The sequence below is a fragment of the Rhineura floridana genome, chromosome 2 (genome assembly GCF_030035675.1).
Source record: "Rhineura floridana isolate rRhiFlo1 chromosome 2, rRhiFlo1.hap2, whole genome shotgun sequence".
NCBI classification, from domain to species: domain Eukaryota; kingdom Metazoa; phylum Chordata; class Lepidosauria; order Squamata; family Rhineuridae; genus Rhineura; species Rhineura floridana.
Genome location: NC_084481.1, coordinates 18,254,991 through 18,274,005, shown reverse-complemented (window position 1 = coordinate 18,274,005; position 19,015 = coordinate 18,254,991). Strand labels below are relative to the sequence as shown.

At 41.3% G+C, this 19,015-nt stretch overlaps 1 protein-coding gene across 7 annotated transcripts in view; it reads left to right on the top strand.

Annotated features, from left to right (window-relative positions):
* The window catches only part of CARF (calcium responsive transcription factor), a 56,346-nt gene that overhangs the window by 27,580 nt on the left and 9,751 nt on the right, over positions 1-19,015 (top strand). For 5 of the 7 annotated variants that reach the window (XM_061607943.1, XM_061607945.1, XM_061607941.1 and 2 more), the window contains exons 7-12: positions 3,906-4,095; positions 5,684-5,804; positions 9,515-9,658; positions 10,658-10,885; positions 11,656-11,818; positions 13,835-13,910. In XM_061607943.1, coding sequence (XP_061463927.1) covers positions 3,906-4,095; positions 5,684-5,804; positions 9,515-9,658; positions 10,658-10,885; positions 11,656-11,818; positions 13,835-13,910 — 922 coding nt within the window. Of the gene's footprint in view, positions 1-3,905; positions 4,096-5,683; positions 5,805-9,514; positions 9,659-10,657; positions 10,886-11,655; positions 11,819-13,834; positions 13,911-17,343; positions 17,403-19,015 lie in introns of all 7 variants that reach the window. The other 2 variants (XM_061607947.1, XM_061607946.1) reach the window with 1 other exon arrangement.

Below are 19,015 nucleotides of genomic sequence, written 5' to 3'. Positions count from 1 at the left end.
TTTTAAGTGGTGAGCTAACATCTAGAGCGTTCCAGGCTTTCCTAGTCAGAACCATGTGAGTGATTATTTGTTATTAATTACCTAATATTTGGTTGTTATAGTGTTATAATAATAAAAATTCAAATACGAGCCAGGAGGGTTTTTTTCCCTTTTTCCAAAAGCCTGGTTGCTGTTGATAAGCTACTGGAAAACTCACGGCTCTAAAGGGCGTCGGAGCAAGCTAGGCTCATTAATTAGCACTCTGTTCTTTCACCCAAAGTGGGAGTATCCTCAAGGCCACAGCAGCCAGCAGCTTGGTTTTTGGTAAGTGCCTTGCTTAGAGCACAGTTTTCCAGTCTGGAGTGAAATATAAATGAGGTCTGTGCTATCCTTAGCAGCTGAGGGCAAGGCGGTAATAGGTTTGAGCAAGGGTTTCTCAGTTATAGTTAAAGATGTTAAAGATGTTAAACAGACAACCGGGGGAAACCAGCCACTCACCCGACGCCAGAACCGGAAGTCCCAAGAGTTAGTGTGATTGATATGTCTTTTATGATCTTTTATTTCGGGTTTTGAATCATTCTCATTAAGCTTGCTATGTATGTATTTATTTATTTATTTATTTATTGCACTTGTATACCGCCCCATAGCCAAAGCTCTCTGGGCGGTTTACAGCAATCAAAAACATTAAAACAAATACACAATTTTAAAAACATATTTTAAAAACAATTTAAAACACCATTTTAAAATTCAAAACAATATAAAAACAATTTAAAAACACATGCTAAAATGCCTGGGAGAAGAGGAAACTCTTGACCTGGCGCCGAAAAGATAACAGTGTTGGCGCCAGGCACACCTCATCAGGGAGATAATTCCATAATTTGGGGGCCACCACTGAGAAGGCCCTCTCCCTTGTTGCCACCCTCCGAGCTTTCCTTGGAGTAGGCACCCGGAGGAGGGCCTTTGATCTTGAACGTAGTGTATGGGTGGGTTCGTATCGGGAGAGGCATTCCATCGTATTGTGGTCCCAAGCCATGTAAGGCTTTATAGGTCAAAACCAGCACCTTGAATCGAGCTCGGAAACATACAGGCAGCCAATGCAAGCGGGCCAGAATCGGTTTTATATGTTCAGACCATCTGGTCCTTGTTACCAATCTGGCTGCTGCATTTTGCACAAGCTGCAGTTTCCGAACCGTCTTCAAAGGCAGCCCCACGTAGAGTGAATTGCAATAATCTAATTTGGAGGTTACCAGAGCATGGACAACTGAAGCCAGGTTATCCCTGTCCAGACAGGGACGTAGTTGGGCCACCAACCGGAATTGGTAGAGGCACTTCGTGCCACCGAGGCTACCTGAGCCTCAAGTGACAGAGATAGTTCTAGGAGAACCCCCAAGCTACGAACCTGCTCCTTCAGGGGGAGTGCAACCCCATCCAGAACAGGTTGGACATCCACCATCTGGTCAGAAGAACCACCCACTAGCAGCATCTCAGTCTTATCTGGATTGAGCCTCAGTTTATTAGCCCTCATCCAGTCCATTGTCGCAGCCAGGCACTGGTTCAGCACATTGACAGCCTCACCTGAAGAAGATGAAAAGGAGAAATAGAGCTGCGTGTCATCAGCATACTGATGGCAACGCACTCCAAAGCTCCGGATGACCGCATCCAGCGATTTCATGTAGATGTTGAACAGCATGGGGGACAGAACTGACCCCTGCGGAACCCCATACTGGAGAGTCCAGGGTGCCGAGTAATGTTCCCCAAGCACCACCTTCTGGAGGCGACCTGCCAAGCAGGAGTGGAACCACCACAATGCAGTACCTCCCACTCCCAACTCAGCTAGTCTCCCCAGAAGGATACCATGGTCAATGGTATTGAAAGCCGCTGAGAGATCAAGGAGAATCAACAGAGTCACACTCTCCCTGTCTCTCTCCCGACAAAGGTCATCATATAGGGCGACCAAGGCTGTTTCTGTGCCAAAACCAGGCCTGAAACCCAACTGAAATGGATCCAGATAAACGGTCTCATCCAAGAGTGTCTGGAGCTGGCCTGCAACCACTCGTTCCAGGACCTTGCCCAGGAAGCTACCGGCCTATAGTTATTAAGATTTTCTGGGTCCAGGGAGGGCCTCTTGGTCTCACTACCGCCTCTTTCAGGCAGCCAGGGACCACCCCTTCTCGCAGTGAGGCATTAATCACTTCCCTGGCCCAGCCGGCTGTTCCATCCCTGCTAGCTTTTAGCCAAGAAGGGCAAGGATCCAGCTCAGAAGTGGTTGCACGAACCTGTCCAAGCACCTTGTCAACGTCCTCAAGCTGCACCAACTGAAACTCATCCAAGAAGTCGGGACAAGGCTGTGCTCTAGATACCTCGCTTGATTCACCTGCTATAACACTGGAGTCTAAGTCCTGGCGGATGCTAAAGAATTTATCCTGGAAGTGCCTAGCAAATTCACTACATAATGTAGTGTCTATTTCAGTTTTTCCATTACTTTCATTTTGCAAACTTTTTAATAGTTATTTTATTTAATCTTTTTGCTTACAAGCCAAGAAAAGTAAAATAGATTAATTCTGCATTCAGCTGTTATTCCAATAACTTTAGAAAATGAAACTTCCAAAAATCCATTGACATTTGGGACTGGTTCACACAGTGCTGAAACACAAATGTAGGTACAAATGGAAGACTATAGGCTCATATGTGGCCAATCTGTCCTCCTCCTTGTGCATTAATTCATCCCTTAACCTGGTTTTGATGTTATATGTGATTATTGCCTGCCCAAGTTAAAATGAAATCTGATGTTTCTCCTTCGAAGTCCAAGGTTTAATTAGAGTTTCTAAATTTAGAAATGTGTATCTTAATGTTAACACCTGTTTCAGTGCAATCCCATGAACCACTATCTATACTCTAGTAGTTCAGTGGTAAGTGTAAACAGGCCATAGTAGCAGTTTCTTAAGTGATGTTAAAGGATGTTAAAACCCTAGCTCATTATAATCTCATCCACTAAAAGCCATTTACAGCATTCCCTGTACATTGTTTAAAATCATTTTGTATTTGGAAGTGTAATGCAGTCTCCTGATACTACTTGAATGAAGTGCATGTAGCAAGTTATAGATTGCAATAATTGTGAGAAATCTGAGATACTCTGGGAATTATTCTTAGGATTATCTCAATCACAAATGGGTGATGCTGTGTACAGGGTTGATCCTGTGTTAGATTCCATCATAAACTTGGTTCTGATCCTAATGCAAAAAACATTGATGGTAATAGCCATGCTTAAGAGGTGTGCATGCACCCAATTTCCCCCCAAGGCTTTTGCTTTTGGCAGATAACCATTTAATCCTGAAACTGCTTTTTAAACTTGCCTTTGTTTTAAAACTCATAGCTTGGGTGTTTGGTATAAGATAGGTTTATTAGGAAAATGGGGGAAATGGTGCCCACTTCTCAGCAGACGTTTCTCTTTAGAATCCTTAATGGTAGCGAAAGTGGGCAAAAATGAAATATTATCGCTTTCCAAAATAGCATTTCACCCACCCTTGTCACTGAGCTTTGAATACTATTAAAATGTTGCTTGGAGTTCTGGCAAAAGATATAATCCATTTTTATCACTCAGGAGAATTGAAGTCTTTCTTGGCCCAATGGGAAGGGGAGAAATTCCTGGAAAACTCGTGTTTCGTGCAGATATTGTACATACAACCCTGTGGATTTATTTATGTTTATTTATTTACTATTTTATTTACTATTTTATTTATATCCCGCCCTTCCTCCCAGCAGGAGCCCAGGGCGGCAATATTTATTTATTATTTGATTGCAATCAACACTTTATTTTTAAAAAATTACATAATATTAGCATCTCCTTTGATGATACTGACTTCTTGAGCAACCAAAAGTATTTTGAGTGGTGAATAATCCTATTGTTTGACCTTCTTTTCATTCAGAAAATTGGGGATTCATACCGTGGATATTGTTCAAGTGAAACAGAATTAGAGAGTGTTCTAACTTTGCACAAACAGCAAACCCACAGTGTGTGGGGAACACGTCAGTCTCCAAGCCCTGCTAAGCCTGCCACAAGGCTGATGTGGAAATCGCAGTATGTCCCATTTGATGGGATCCCTTTTGTCAATGCTGGTAACTAACTTTCTTCATAATGGTTTTCAAATTTATTAAAGAGAATGTGCTTCATTTCCCTTGCATAATATTTATAGGTATTGCAAAGGATTAGAAAGGGCAAAGACGTTTCAGTGTAGGACTTGGGGTCCTTAAACCATTTTTTGTGGTTTTCACTCAGATTCTACTCTGAGTGTACCTGTTTTCTATTCTTATGAGACACAATTGTCCTTCAGAACTCTTCACATAACATTTTATTACACAGAGACAATATTCATGTAAACTTGTATGATTTCCTGTTTGGAAGCCACTGTGGTGTCACTTTTAAACACATGTAATTGTGGCAAAATAGACAATTACGCTGTTGTCAAAAAGAATACTATACATAGGACATACATTATGTCTTCATGTGGAAATGTTTTTGCCATGTAACATGAATGTCATCTGCAAAGAAGCCCTGAGTCTCTCAATCTAGCAACGTTAATTATTAATGGATATGTTTTTATAGCAACATAACATGTTTTTAATGAGGTGTTATGGGTGGCCCACATATGTACATTGGCCACTTGGTCCTTGTGGATTAGTGCAGATATAATTCCAGATCATATAGCCTCTCTTCCCATTCTACTCCTCACATGAATTCTTCCGGTCCCCCTCTGTCTTATCATTGTTACTTCTGATCATTGCTACAATATCAGTGATGATTTTCATGTGTGAATAGTTACTATTAATCAAATATCAGAAACTGAGGGCAGAAACACACTCGTTGTTCTGCCGGTTCCAGTGCGTCTCCTCTTCTCTCTTCTGAAAACGGGGGCACATGACTTTAGTCAAAACCTGCTCCTTTTTACTGTAAAACCTGGTGTGTTGTTTTTAATTCAGCTTCAAAGAGATTTTGCAACTGATCAGCAGATTGACCCATTCCCACTCCTGGTTGGCTAGTGGAAACGCTTTGATCTGGCGACTAGTGTGTTCTTAGCCTAAGTTTTCAAAATGGAAATCTGATTGTGAGCTATGCAGAAAGATTATGGCACAGCTACAACAAAACTTGAGCCATAATTAGTTAGCAGCACTGGACATAATTCAGTAGCATGGTTTTTAAATCTAATTTTTTTTAAATCTCCGTCTAACAGCTTGTCTCTTAAGTAACTCTGATAGCATATTACATAATAGGGTTCTTGTAAGAATTTGTCTGAAGGTAATTTGAAAGTAGCGAGCCTCTTTTTAATGTCTAAATTATTATGGCTGAAATTGATCATGTTCTAATATAAATCAGTGGTGGTGACCCCCTGGCCTGCAGGCCTGATTAAGCCCACCTAGTCTCCCCTTGTGTGCCATTTTAGCAAAGCCAAACCCACTTGTCCATCACCTGACATCATGTGATGGACAGGTAAATCTGTGGTGCCACACTGAAAAGGAAGAAATGGGAGGGCACACTAGAATGTGTTTCAACTTCTTTCTTTCCATCCGCTGCTTGAATTTGGCATTTTTAAAAAAAAGGACAACTTTTCCCCACCACTGTCTTAAATCAGTGTGCTCAAAACTGCCAAAGTGTTGAGTGTAAAAAAATACTGTCACAATATAACATGTAGCATTTTCCCCATAACAGGAAGCAGAGCCATAGTGATGGAGTGCCAATATGGGCCCCGAAGGAAGGGTTTTCAGCCCAGAAGAAATGGTGAACAGGAGAGCATTTCCTGCCAGCTGTACAAAGCCACTTGTCCTGCAAGGTAAGTAATGGCTGGCTGGAAAGGCAGAAGGCTTTGAGCATTTTAGTAAATAGAACAAAGGTTTGCCTGATCAATAGCATACAAATTGTTTGCAAGAAAATGTTATTACCGCTGTAACGCAAATAGATGCTAACAAATGTGCAAGGGATGGGGGATATATTGCAAAAGGAGGTTGTGCCTGACATTTTATAGTACTTCTGCATTTTCTACTGTGTGATCAATTACATCAATCAGTGATTTGTAACAGGCTCTTAAAAGCCATTTTATGTAGAGAATTCTATTGGCTGTAAGATCACAAAGCTAAGGGAAACAATTTTCAAAGGTAAAATTAGTCAAGGTGTTCTGTCAATGTTATTTTTTGCTCATAATATAGAATGACACAGTTTTTAAGACCAAAACTTATTGTGTCATATTATTTTAATTAGAAGTAGGGCATTTGTGTAAGAGACAGACAGCAATGTGAAGAAATAATCATGCCCTGCATCTCTGAATCTTTCTCATCCTTAAGAGAAGAGCATTATAAATGTTAAAAGTTCAATGTGTTTCATACACATTATTGCCTCATTCAGGATTTCTGTTTGTTAAGCCATAGTTTCCTTTGACGTCCATCTGAAAAACTATGGTTCACTGCTCCCTGCAAACCAAAATTTAGATGTCACAGGAACTGTGGTTTAACAAATTGGGAAGTCTCCCCTGAAGCCAGGCTCACATTGCAAAGAAGGAGACTGAGCTCATAGCTCATTATTGCCAACAAACCATGGTTTGTTAGATTTGGTCCAGATATAATGTTTCTGATTCATCTCAGTAATTCTTCCAGCAACCCTGCAAGGGTAGGCCAATATCATCTTCCGTGTGTCGGAAGCTGGGAAATAATGGTTTGCTTAAAACTAACCTGTGCATTCGTGGCTGAACTGAGATTCGAACTGGGGGACATGAGCTTAGAACTCATGCTTTTAACCACTGTGCTGCATAAGCTCTTAGAGAATCCTAGTTAAATGACCAGCAGATCATCCATTACAGTTTCCTGCCCTGAGACAGGGCATCCTACACTATTAAACTTTTAGCACATTTATTTCAATTTTTAACTAGTCAGTCCCCAAGGGCTTAGATTGAGCTTTGCAGCCTTGAAAAACATATTTACTGAGTTTTAATCCCAGCTGATAATATCATGAGTCACTGAAATGGCATAAGAAACTTCCTAAGCCTTTTATAAAGCATTCAGGTTTGTAGGGATGACGTTATAAGAACCACATTTTCCAGATTATGGAGCTTTACTGTTTAACACATAGTAGTAATCGTGTATTTTATATCTGGATGAACTAAAAAATTAAGCTTCTGCATGATAGTTATTCCTTTTCCTAAAAAAAATGAAATTGCAGTGAACTCTCTTTAATTTTAGTGTGCAAGTTGTGTGCGTTTGGTTTTTAATTTGATTTCCTACAGCCTTAACCATTTTCTTCACTTTTTTTGCACCATTTCCCCACATTTTTGTTTAAGGAGTTGTAAAATATGTGTCCATCATCCATTTGTCTGTTGCACCCTTCTTTCCCTTAATTATTCTGCAGTCTTAACATCAGTGATGAAACATTTTAATGCTTTGACTTGCTCATTGATTAATTCATCAGATATTCTAAAGCAGTGGCTCCCAACCCTTATGAGTAGGGGACCCCCTTTGTAAGCCCAAAAAATGTCATGACCCTCTGCATGCTAATTGTAATTTTAGTCTCTGTTAATTGAAAAAATGGTGTGTGGCAAAATCATATATCCAAATATCCCCTTCCATTAAAGCTTCCTGCAGACAGGGAGGTGTTGCTTTCTTTTCTTAATGCAAAGGTCCAATTAAATTGGTATCTCCCCCCCTCCCACAGTCTGAAGATGTACAGTCCTGTCTCCCAACACCAGTGGGTTACAGTGTTGGACTAAGAACCAGGTTCAAATCCTCACCCAGCCATGAAGTCCACTGGGTGACCTTGGACCAAACACAGTCTCTCAGCCTGACCTATCTTACAGGGTCTGTGTAAGGATAAAATGCAAAGGGGGGGGGAACCATGTGGACCACCTTGAGGAACTTGGAGGAAAGGTGGGCTAGAAATGCAATAACAATTAAATTAATAAATACATTTCAGCTGCAATTCCCAAGATCCCAGCCTCAGCCAACCTGCTGAGCTTTTTTCTTTTTCTTTTTTTAAATAATAATCAAGAAGCAGCAGTGTATTGGTGATGGGGATGCTAGATTCTGCACTGCAGACAACAAGGTGCACAGACTGAGGAGGGGGGTTAGTGCTTTTAGATCTTGGGATGATCATCAGAACTTATGATTTGGTTAGCGTGCACTTGGGGAATGAAAGCAGAGCAGAAGACAGAGCAGCACATGCGTGTGCACACATACAGGCACACCTACTCCTCCTGCAAGCATCTGCAGGCATGCATGTATTTGAACACATGGGAGGGGGGAAGCCCTCAACTGCTGCAGCATTTGGAGAGAGAGATTGGGGGGGGGCAGAGTGTAGGTGGAAGAAAGGAGGGACACTGGCACACACACTTAGCCTCAGAAATGGAGGGTGAGCAAATCCTGTGCTTCCTCACTGCTTCTTTGCTCTGTTTGGGCTGAAGGTGAGATCTGAGCAGCCTCGCAAATAAGAATAATTTTTTTAAGGGAGGTGGCAGCGAAGCAGGAGCCAAGGAAGGCAGGCAGGCCGTCTGCCAGGAAGAAAGGGGGAAAACAGCCTTTCCTTGCATCCTTGATTCTTTTTACTTCATTATTATTATTATTGTTATTATTGTATTATATTTATTAGTCGCCCATCTGGCTGGTTGTCCAGCCACTCTGGGCGACGTACAAAGTAAAATACATTAAACATTAAAATATTAAAATATTAGAACCCAACCATAAAAACTTAACCCAGCCCAAAGGCTTGCCTGAAGAACCAGGTCTTCAAAGTCTGGCGGAAGCTCATCATCGAAGGGGCATGGTGGAGAACATTTGGGAGAGAATTCCACAGGGTGGGGGCCACTATTGAAAAGGCACTCCCTCTGGTCCTCACCAGTCTGGCTGTTTTAACCGGTGGGATCGAGAGAAGGTCTTCTGAGGCTGATCTTGTTGAGCGGCATCCCTGCCAATGCTGGAGGCACTCCTTCAGATAGACTGGCCCGAAACCGTATAGGGATTTAAAGGTCAGAACCAACATGAAAATCCCTCTCCTCTCGTTTTGAGTAAGGGTGCCGTCAGCAGTGGCAGTGCGAGGAGACGGGAGTCAGCGATAGTAATCCCCCCTTCTTCCTGGTAGCTCTGCCCTCAGCCTCCTTTGGCATCTGCTATGTGTTTTATAGGCAGACATCTGCCATCAGCGCACCTGAAAGATGCTCTGCTGCAGTCCTCCCCACTTGTTTGGAGCAAGGGGGAGGTGTCATCTGTAGTGGTAGTGGGGAGCAGACAGCATCCAGGAAGGGAAGACTTTTTTAAAAAAAATTAATAAATAATTCATTTCTTTACTGCTCGTGCCCCCCCCTCCGATTACTTTGCAGCCCCCCTGGAGGTCATGGCCCACAGGTTAGGAACCACTGTTCTAATGGATAACTGTTCTAAGTCTCCCACTACCACATCTTTAAATAGTTTGATGTTTTTCATTATAAAATAATGTCTTAATAGAATAAGAGGAGGTTTTTCTTATTTGTGATCCTTTCCCTTCTTCCCTCCTTTTCTGTGGAAGGATCTATATTAAGAAGGTTCAGAAGTTTCCTGAATATAGAGTTCCTACAGACCCCAAAATTGATAAGAAAATTATACGCATGGAGCAGGAGAAAGCTTTCAACTTGCTGAAGAAAAATCTGATTGATGCTGGAGGGGTTCTCAGGTAATGTATGTCCTTCACCTTGATAAGGGGCTATAACAGTAAATGCCTATACATAGACTGCATTCACAGTTAATTCTTTTATGGCCTTGATTCTGCCGCAGTTGTATATGTGTGTGATCCTTGCCCAGATCACATGTTACTGTTCCAAGTCAAATAGGGAAACTTTGCTTTAAAAACACTTCCTTTTCTGCATACTAATTCTGAGCATGTATTTTGATGAAATGTCTCTTAGGTCTAACTCTGGTTTTATCACTCCTAACAGCAAACTTGCATGCTGAATGCTAACAACTATGTAACAAAATCAGGGCAAATGCTCAAGGGAACTGCAAAAATTGCAGAAGTACAAAAACATTTAGGAAAAAAACCACAGAGTGCAAAATCCTCCCAAACCAGCCTGACCATGCTCAGTGGCACTAATATGTCCTGATTGTGGGGAGGAGGGAACGGAATGGAGTATCTTGGAAGAGGACATGGTTGACCGGCTGGACCCCTGCACAGGAGCACTCCACACAACAATATTTTGTTGAAGTTTTCATTTGTACATTGCTTATTGGGAGATTTCATGGGCTGACTTAGGCTAACAAAGGTTGTGTTTCAGTGAACTAAGCAACCCTTGAGGATTTGGTTAAGATTATTTCTTTAAAATCATTCACCACCATTCTAATTGTTCACTGTGTATGTGTGTGTGGAGGGCTGCACAGGGAATGCATAGGGGTCAGGCAGAAATTTCAGGAGAAAAGTTAAGGCTGGATGTGTGTCATGCTTCTATGAAAAATTAAAACTTACCAGTCATGATACAAGTCAAAGTACTTCAAGGTGGTGCTGCTACCTTGGAGTGAAAAAGATAGTTACTAGAAAAACACTTCTTAATAATAATAACATATGTAGAAGTGTTGCTGTGCCTATTGATTAGACCTGAAATATTCACTAGACTTCCTTTTTATTCCTACTAGAAAAATAAATAGATTGGAAATTGTATCTGCCAGTTTTCCTTACCAGGTGGTATGTGCAGTTACCTACCCAGCAGGCTCACCAGTATCATGAAATGGAGATCTGCCTTCCACCTTCACCTTTCTCCATGCCATCTCCTGAGAATGAAGATGATGATGCAGTCAAAGATGACAACTGCTCATTACCTTCGCGACTTCACCCACAAGTAGCAGATAAGATCCGAGAACTAGTGTCTCAAGGAATAGAACAAGTGTATGCAGTGAGGAAGCAGTTACGGTAAGGCTTTGTAGTCTCTACATAACCCATTTCATCCTCTTTGTGTGGGATTTGACATAGCCCTCCCCACTTCACCCTCTTGACCATTAGATCTCTAATGTTTGGCTCTTTTTGGATTGGAAGATATCTGCACAGATCATTCCTACATATCACTTAGGTGCTTTTCAAACCAAATTGAGAAGAGCATCCCAGGGACCTATAGAGAACTTCTTGACCAGCCAAACCCCTAAGTCCATAGCATAGAAACAGACTTACTACTTGATCAGCCATACCTGAGATTTTCAAGAGGCCAAACATGGGTTAACTTGCAGTTTTTCTTATATTGCACAGGAGATCTTGCTTTACTTTCCAATATTTTAGTTTTTCTTTACTGAACTGCTGCATGCCCTTTTTTTCTGTGCAAAATTTTACAATTCTTTTTCTGAAAAAAGTCCAGCAAAATTTCCAGAAAAGAATAGGTTAAATGTCTGTTAGTAAGGTCAAACACTTTGGCTTGGATCCTAAGCGGTTCACATAAGAGGTGGTGACTTCTACCGACTTCCTCTGCACCATATCCTTAAGCATTCCCCAGTCCCCAGATGGAGAGGGGGAAAAGGGGGAGATGGGTGGGTCTGATCTGTGAGTGCAAGCTCTGTTCTGTTTGTGGAAGGCATGTTAAGGATCCCAAGCTTTGGTTATATGTTATTTGGAAGAAAAAGTGGTGAGATAAATCTAATACCGCATGCTTATGTGTAATCCTGTCCCCCACTCCCATTTGCAATACTCAACAGAAAATTTGTGGAACGAGAATTGTTCAAACATGATGAAGTGCCAGAGAAGCACAACTTGTCTTTCTTTCCTACTGTAAATGATCTCAAGAACCACATTCATGAAGTGCAGAAGACTCTAACGAATGGGAAGATAGTGTATAACTCAGAAACTATCCCAGCAATGGTAATATTGGAGTCCTTCTTTCAATCATTCTCTTTCAGCTGAGTTATGTAGTTATTTGTTCAGTTTTCACTGCATGTGGAACATTTGACTTGGTACTCTACAGTTGACTGTGGACCAGATTGTTTAATATCTAACTGCGTTAAGAGCTCATGCATGCCTTCATGCATACATACATGCACTCTGCTTAGAGGTTTTTTTACGATCAAGCGGTATATACATTTTGTTAAATATACTGACACAGCCTTGCAGGTTATGGCAGGAGATAGTAGTCAACTGAGAGCCAGCGGGGTGTAGTGGTTAAAGTGCTGGGCTACGACCTGGGAGACCAAGGTTCAAATCCCCACACAGCCATGAAGCTCACTGGGTGACCTTGGGCCAGTCACTGCCTCTCAGCCTCAGAGGGAGGCAATGATAAAACCACCTCTGAATACCGCTTACCATGAAAACCCTATTCATAGGGTCACCATAAGTCGGGATCAACTTGAAGGCAGTCCATTTCCGTTTCATCAAATAAAATCCTGGTCGCAAAGGAAGTGCAGCAAGGATGTATCTTGGTTCCTTTACTCTTTAATCTGTATTATTGGAACAATGTGGGAGCTTTTGTAGAAGGAGACCATTTTTTTTCAGTAAAGTTTAGAAACAGCTGATTTTCTGTCTCAGAGGTCACCAACCTTTTTGGATCAGAGGGCATGTTTCAAATTTTGAGAGTGCTGGGGGCACCAGTCACAGAATGGATGCCATGAGGGACATGACATGACACACAATTAGAGAGTAGTCATGGTGGAGCTTTCCCCATAATTATATTTCCATACTAGAAAAGTCTTGACCTGTTGAATTTCTGCCTGCTGTAAAAGTACAAGTACCCTGTTTTTCCCTAATGCCAATCCTAAACCAAAATCTAGGCTGACATCCTGTGCCCACTTACCTTGAAATTAACTCTATTAACTACAAAGAAGTTTACTTCCGAGTAGACAAGTATACCATTGTACTATAAGTTAACTGAATTCTTAACGAGTCCCTGGAGACATGCCTACGGCTCTTTGCAAAGTTTTCACATTTATCTTTTGGAGGTAGGGGGATTCTTTAACATTCATCCACACTTACTATGTAGAAGTAGTTTCAGAAAATAGCTTCTAGGCACTACCTGATCTCAGGCAAACCTAGCACAGGAAAGATTCATCCTGGTTGCTAGGAAAAAGGGAAGAGTAAACTTTGGAGATTCCAAGGACTAGAAAAAAACAGAAGTACACTAGAAGGGAGGGCAAAACAGCAGTTCTTTAGGGCTCCAGGGGTTCCTATTGCTTAGTATCCAAACACCTCACTTATCAATTACAGCTCTGACTTGACTCATTGACTAATAACACTGACAGGCAGCAGCAGCCAGGCTGGTTCATTTCACAGAAATCGCTTAGAAGGGTACCTGCACATTTTGCTCTGTAACTTCCTTTCTAGGAGAGGTAGAGCCATATTTTTCTTTTAAAATGAAAGCTCAGAGTCTGGGCTACCTGCTTGGGGTGTCACTGAAGGCCTTCGTGGGTGCTGTGGTGCCTGTGAGTGACAGGTTGGCAATCCCTGTTATATCTATTCTATGCAGATGATGCGATTTAATTTCTTAAGAGCAAATTGGTCTACATGGCTAATAAGGTGATTTAGTCAGCATTCTCAAAATGAGAACCTGGGTATAAACCATGATAAAAAAAAATTATGAGTTTTAGTAGAACAAATTTACTGATGAGTAGTGGATAGAACAAGTTACAAGCTTTAATTATTTGGAGTTTACTTTTCATGCCACAGGTTCATGGCAAACTCTTGTGTCTAAAAACTCTCAGATATCAGAGAACTATGAATGTCTTATTTTTTTAAATGACTGGGGTCTATTTGACCCTAAGTCAAGTGCTTTTTAAAACCATAGAAAGGTTAAGAAGCTTAAAAAGGAATTTGAGAGAGGTCTGTGGTTTGGATGTGTGAACATAATGAGTGCTGGCTTCTGAAAAATGACTCTCTTTCCTCTTTCAGCTGCAGTGGACCACAGACAGTGGGAATATTCTCACTGAAACAGTGACTGTTACGTTTGCATCTCCACCTACTGGGGGTAGGAGCAAGCTGAAAATGTTTATTATTGAGTTAATTGCTTTACTTAATCGTGCCAATTTCTGTGGCAGTTTCACTCCTTTACCAAATATATACTTTTTATTGGGAGTAGGGCTTCTTTTTATCATACAGTTCATATATATGCCTTATAAGTAAATGTTGTCTTTTTTAATTTATTGTTTAAATGCTATCCTGTGACTGATTCTTTGTGTAGTAATGTCAGTTTCCTTTATTGTGGTGTGATGAGCATGTTGGAAGTGATAGTTGTTTGGGTGGGGAAGATGCAGCAAGATCCTTAGGAATGTCATTACACCACAATCTAGTGGTTCCTTGTGAATACAAGAGTCTGAAATACACGAAGGGTTACCCGTTGACTTTCATGTGAGACAGAGTGCCACATTACTAGCGTAGAGCTGCCTCTAATATTGAAGCAAATTGAACAAATATTGAAGCAAATGGTATGAGTTCTGTTTCAGAACTTCCACCGAACTTTGGGTGGGGTGATAGTGTTACTGAAGAATTTATTTGTCTGCCTTTTTATTTCCTTCCAGCTGTGTTGAATAATAATTTCAGTTGCGCAGGGAGTAGTCTCAAATCTTTGCAGCTTTGATTTTGAAAGCTAGGTTACTTTTAGTTCAGTTTGTGTTTAAGTGAATTATTTAAGTGTGATGGCTAGTAAGGCTCACTTTCTCTTAAACCCTACTGCTATTCAAGGTTAGGTAATGTTGTCCCTCTTAACAAGGAAGGAAGGTAAGGCCAAACAGAGGAGCAGACATTGGCATGGTTTGCACATAATATTGAGCCATTGGTCTGTGAAACAATGGCTTATTAAATCACAGTTTCTTTGACCGTCTAAACTCTGTCCTGTGGCTTAGGTATCATTTCTATTTACTGCCAACAAGCCACAGTCTGAAGCTATGGCTTTGTTGGTTTATGAACCTTGATTTGTTTTAACTATGGCTTGGTATTGTGTGTGAACCCAGCACCCTTCCTTAACCATGGCTAGGTTGGCCACCCCATCCCAGATACTCACCAGGCTACAAAGGCATGAGACCAGAAACACTGGAAAACAAATCAAACTTGGGAGAAACAAAACATGGTTTGTTTGTCTGTGGGACACCTTGAAGTTAACTTGTGGTTTTGTAAACAAGCCATGGCTTAGTGTTATGTGCAAATTACACCATTATAAAAAATGAACTATTCCTAACAAAATTGTTCAGAAATGTTTTTGAGATATACTGTCTTGCAACCTGGGATAGGCAGTGTTCTCGGTGTTTGTCTTGGCCTTTGTATTTTATAAGGTTTCATGCTCCTTGGCTGTGGAGGATGAAAATAAAGGCAACTCTCCCAACCGTGCTGTTCCCAGGCAGTTCAGTCTACTACACACCCCAGCATTTCTGCCGGTAGAGAAAATTAGCTATTGCTGCTCTAGAGGAAAGGGTGACCATGGTGCAAGAATGGATGCTGAATGCGGATGGCTTTAGTGGAGTGATTTAAAGCAATTGTTGTGGTGTATGGCAGGGTATAGCGCAGAGGCCACTGGGCCAGAGAAGCTGGAAGACATAGCTTTAAGGTACAATGGGGGTGTGATGGTAGGGGAATAGCTGAGCAGATATTTGACTGTATCTGTGATGAGATGTTGAGGGCAGGGAGAAAGAGACCAACTGTGGTGTGTCTCAGAGTGTTCTTTTTCCAGATTCTTAGGATCCTAAACACAGCCCAATGTACACATTTGCATCCAATTATTATTTATATGTGCATAAAATTACATACGATTCATCAGGTGTCATCATAATTAGAAAACTAGTAGCAGTTGGTTTTCTAACTTTTTTAAAGTGCACACAAGACAATTGTGGCAGATGTATGTGCCTGTCATAAAAAATGTCTACCAGTGAATCAAATCTACCCTCCCATGATCTCTGTGACATTCTGCTTTCCTCCCTAGCAGCAGCCACCAGTGATGGGAATGGGGAAACACAGAATGTTGTGACCTCATGAAAGCGGTTGCAATCTAACAGGAACTATGGAAAGCATGTGAGAGAATTAGACACAACCTTGGCCCAAAGAATACTATATTCAAGCAAAACCTAGCTAATGTTTCTCTTTCCTGTTCTGTTTGGGGTAAGAGTATGGTGAAAAGGCTGGAAAAGTATTACAAATGTCAATGGTAAACCACCTCTGAATACCGTTTACCATGAAAACCCTATTCATAGGGTTGCCATAAGTCGGAATCGACTTGAAGGCAGTCTGTTTTCAGGTATGAGCATTACATTTTTAGGTCACTTCAAATTTTCCAGCAGTATTTTCTAGTTTGCTTAATAGTGTCAAGAGAGAAAAGCAGATTCAGTAGAGAGCCAATTGCTCCCCACGTGAAGGAGCAAGCCTGTTTTTCAGGTCATGTTAAACCATGGTTAAAAAACAAACTTTATTTACATGTGAATGTGCAGGGTGCTAGTGCATGCTGCTGAAAAGGCTCTTTCCCTGCTCCTGCTGCTCCCACATCCTAGAGATCAAGCCAGAGTCTGACATCTGAACCTGGGCTCTTTGTTTCTTTCTTTCCAGACAAACCATGAGTTGTAACCCAAGGTTTGTTCCTGGCTTGCTGCTCATGGTTTGTTTGGGGAAACAAGCTGTGAACCAGGTTTGGATGTCATAATAAGGCTTGTTTTCCAGTGATGCAGTAAGAATCAGGGAGGACTTAAGCAAGAAATTTTCAACAATGTGCAACAACATGCAGTATGTTAACATTATACTATAGTTTGTTTTTAACTACGGTTTAATATGATGTCTAAAGTAGGCCTACATTTCAATCTGCTGACATCTTTTTGGGGTTAATTTCAGCTGCCACTAGAAAAAATGCATTTGTGCCAAGTGTGATTGTATCCCTTCACACTCAGAAGAGAATTTTAAAATGGCATATTAAAAGGGACACTGTCAAGTTTGTTAACACTTAAAAGATTTATCTGTACTGGCATTTATTGCTGTTCTTACCTGACCGATTCCTGATCTGTAGATTTGTTTTGGTTTTAACCCTTGTGCCTGGAAAAATATTTAAATACATGTTTGCCTTAATATGCAGTTCCTCAATGTCAGCTGGTGACCTGGCTGATGCAATTGTGTTGCTTATACCAATGCATGTATGGTGAATTGCACATTAAATTGAGCCTCTCTCTCTCTCTCTCTCTCTCTCTCTCTCTCTCTCTCTCTCTCTTCTCTCTCTCTCTCTCTCTCTCTCTCTCTCTCTCTCTCTCTCTCTCTCATCTCTCTCTCTCTCTCTCTCTCTTCTCTCTCTCTCTCTCTCTCTCTCTCTCTCTCTCTCTCTCTCTCTCTGTGTGTGTGTGTGTGTGTGTGTGTGTGTGTGTGTGTGTGTGTGTGTGTGTGTGTGTGTGTGTGTGTGTGTGTGTGTGTGTGTGTGTGTTTAACTTATATTTTAGCATCTCTTGACATGGACCAATTGAACTGAAAAAACACATCCTACGCCTGGAAGTGGAAGGTAAGAATTTAATTGTTGCAGCTCAAGAGGTCAATTTGTAGCCCCACATTTTTTTAGGAGTGTCCATTCCCCTAAACTATGGAGTTTATTTTGACATAGGACTATATATGTTAAATCTATGAATTAATTCTTACCCTTGTGAGTGAAGGTGTTTATTTGTATCTATTAGAAGTATCTATTTTCCTATTCAAAAGAATTTGTAACTGCAGATAATTCTGTCATATTCTCTGGCAATGATATATGATTTATCTGAGAGACTCCACAAATCTGTGGCTGGCAAACTGATCCTAAATGCTAATATATCTAATGCCATGAGCTTCACGTTTTGTGATGTTCTTCCACAGTAGTTGCTGTATTTACTTGAGCCTTATAGTGGCAGAGCCCATAGAGATGAATCCATCAAGATGGGATGTTTATTTAGAGAGTTATAATGAGCTGCTGCTGCTTCTTTTTAACACATTCCCAAAGTGGAGTACTGCCACATAATAGCACCCACAATATTTTAAAAAAAGGTTTTTTTACATCGATATTAACTGCTCAGTAAAAGAGAACAAAAAGTCCAAAGCACATAAGACCCTAGCCCACTTTAAGGCAGCAATCCTATACAAACTAATCTGGGAGTAAAGTCTCATTGAACTCAGTGGGGCTGGCTTCTAAGTAGGCATTTATAGGATTGTATTGTAAGGGTTTAAAAACCCTTGTTTCATTCCTGAACAGCTTCAGTTACTCAAATCTGATGAAATTTTTTGTTGTTTTAGTGAGTCACCTTTATAACCATGTTCTCAGGGTGGATTATAACAATGATACAACAAATTAAAATGTGGAATAAATCAGTGGAAAGGAACAAGAGGCCATCACAGAGAAGACAATATTACCTGTAGAAGTTAGTCTCTGTTGTTATGAAGGGAGTAGGGACAATAAAGTTTCATGCTTGACCTTGGAGTCAGGGAGATATAAGTGGGAATTGGATGCTCTGTCTTATCCCAGGCCCGAGACATATAGGGCATTAAAGGTCAAAAGCAGCACCTTGAATTTAGCCCAGAAACACACCGGCCACTGGTAGAGTGCTTGCAGTATTGTGCTTGGATTCAAAGTACCCCTTGTGTCAGTTTTTCCACTTGTGCAGAGAGAGGTTGCCATTTGTTCCCTCCTTCCTGGCTGTAGGGCACACATGCACACCACAATACCATGTCATGTCTCTCACATTTTTGAAAGGCCCCTTCACCCCCAGGAGGAGCTTTTCATGAGGTGTGAGGGGCTGTAGGAAGGTAAGTGGGAAAAACCCTTGCACACCACCATCTTCACAGTCCATTGGATCTGAGCCTGTGTATTCTGTAGTCTGTACAGCTTACATTTGTAGGCAGCTGAATTGCCACATTTAGTGTTTCCCAACAGCCCCCAAGAGCATCCCTATGTGTGGCATGTTACAGTAGTCCACTTGAGAGGTTACGAGGGCATGCACATAACTGATAGGGTCCCAGTTTTTCCAAGGACAGTGCAGTTGGCTTATCAGCTAACACTGATGCACAATACTCCTGGCCACGCCTCCGCCAGGGGATTCAGGAGCATACTTGGATCCAGGAACACCTCCCACCTGTGAACTTGTTTCTTCG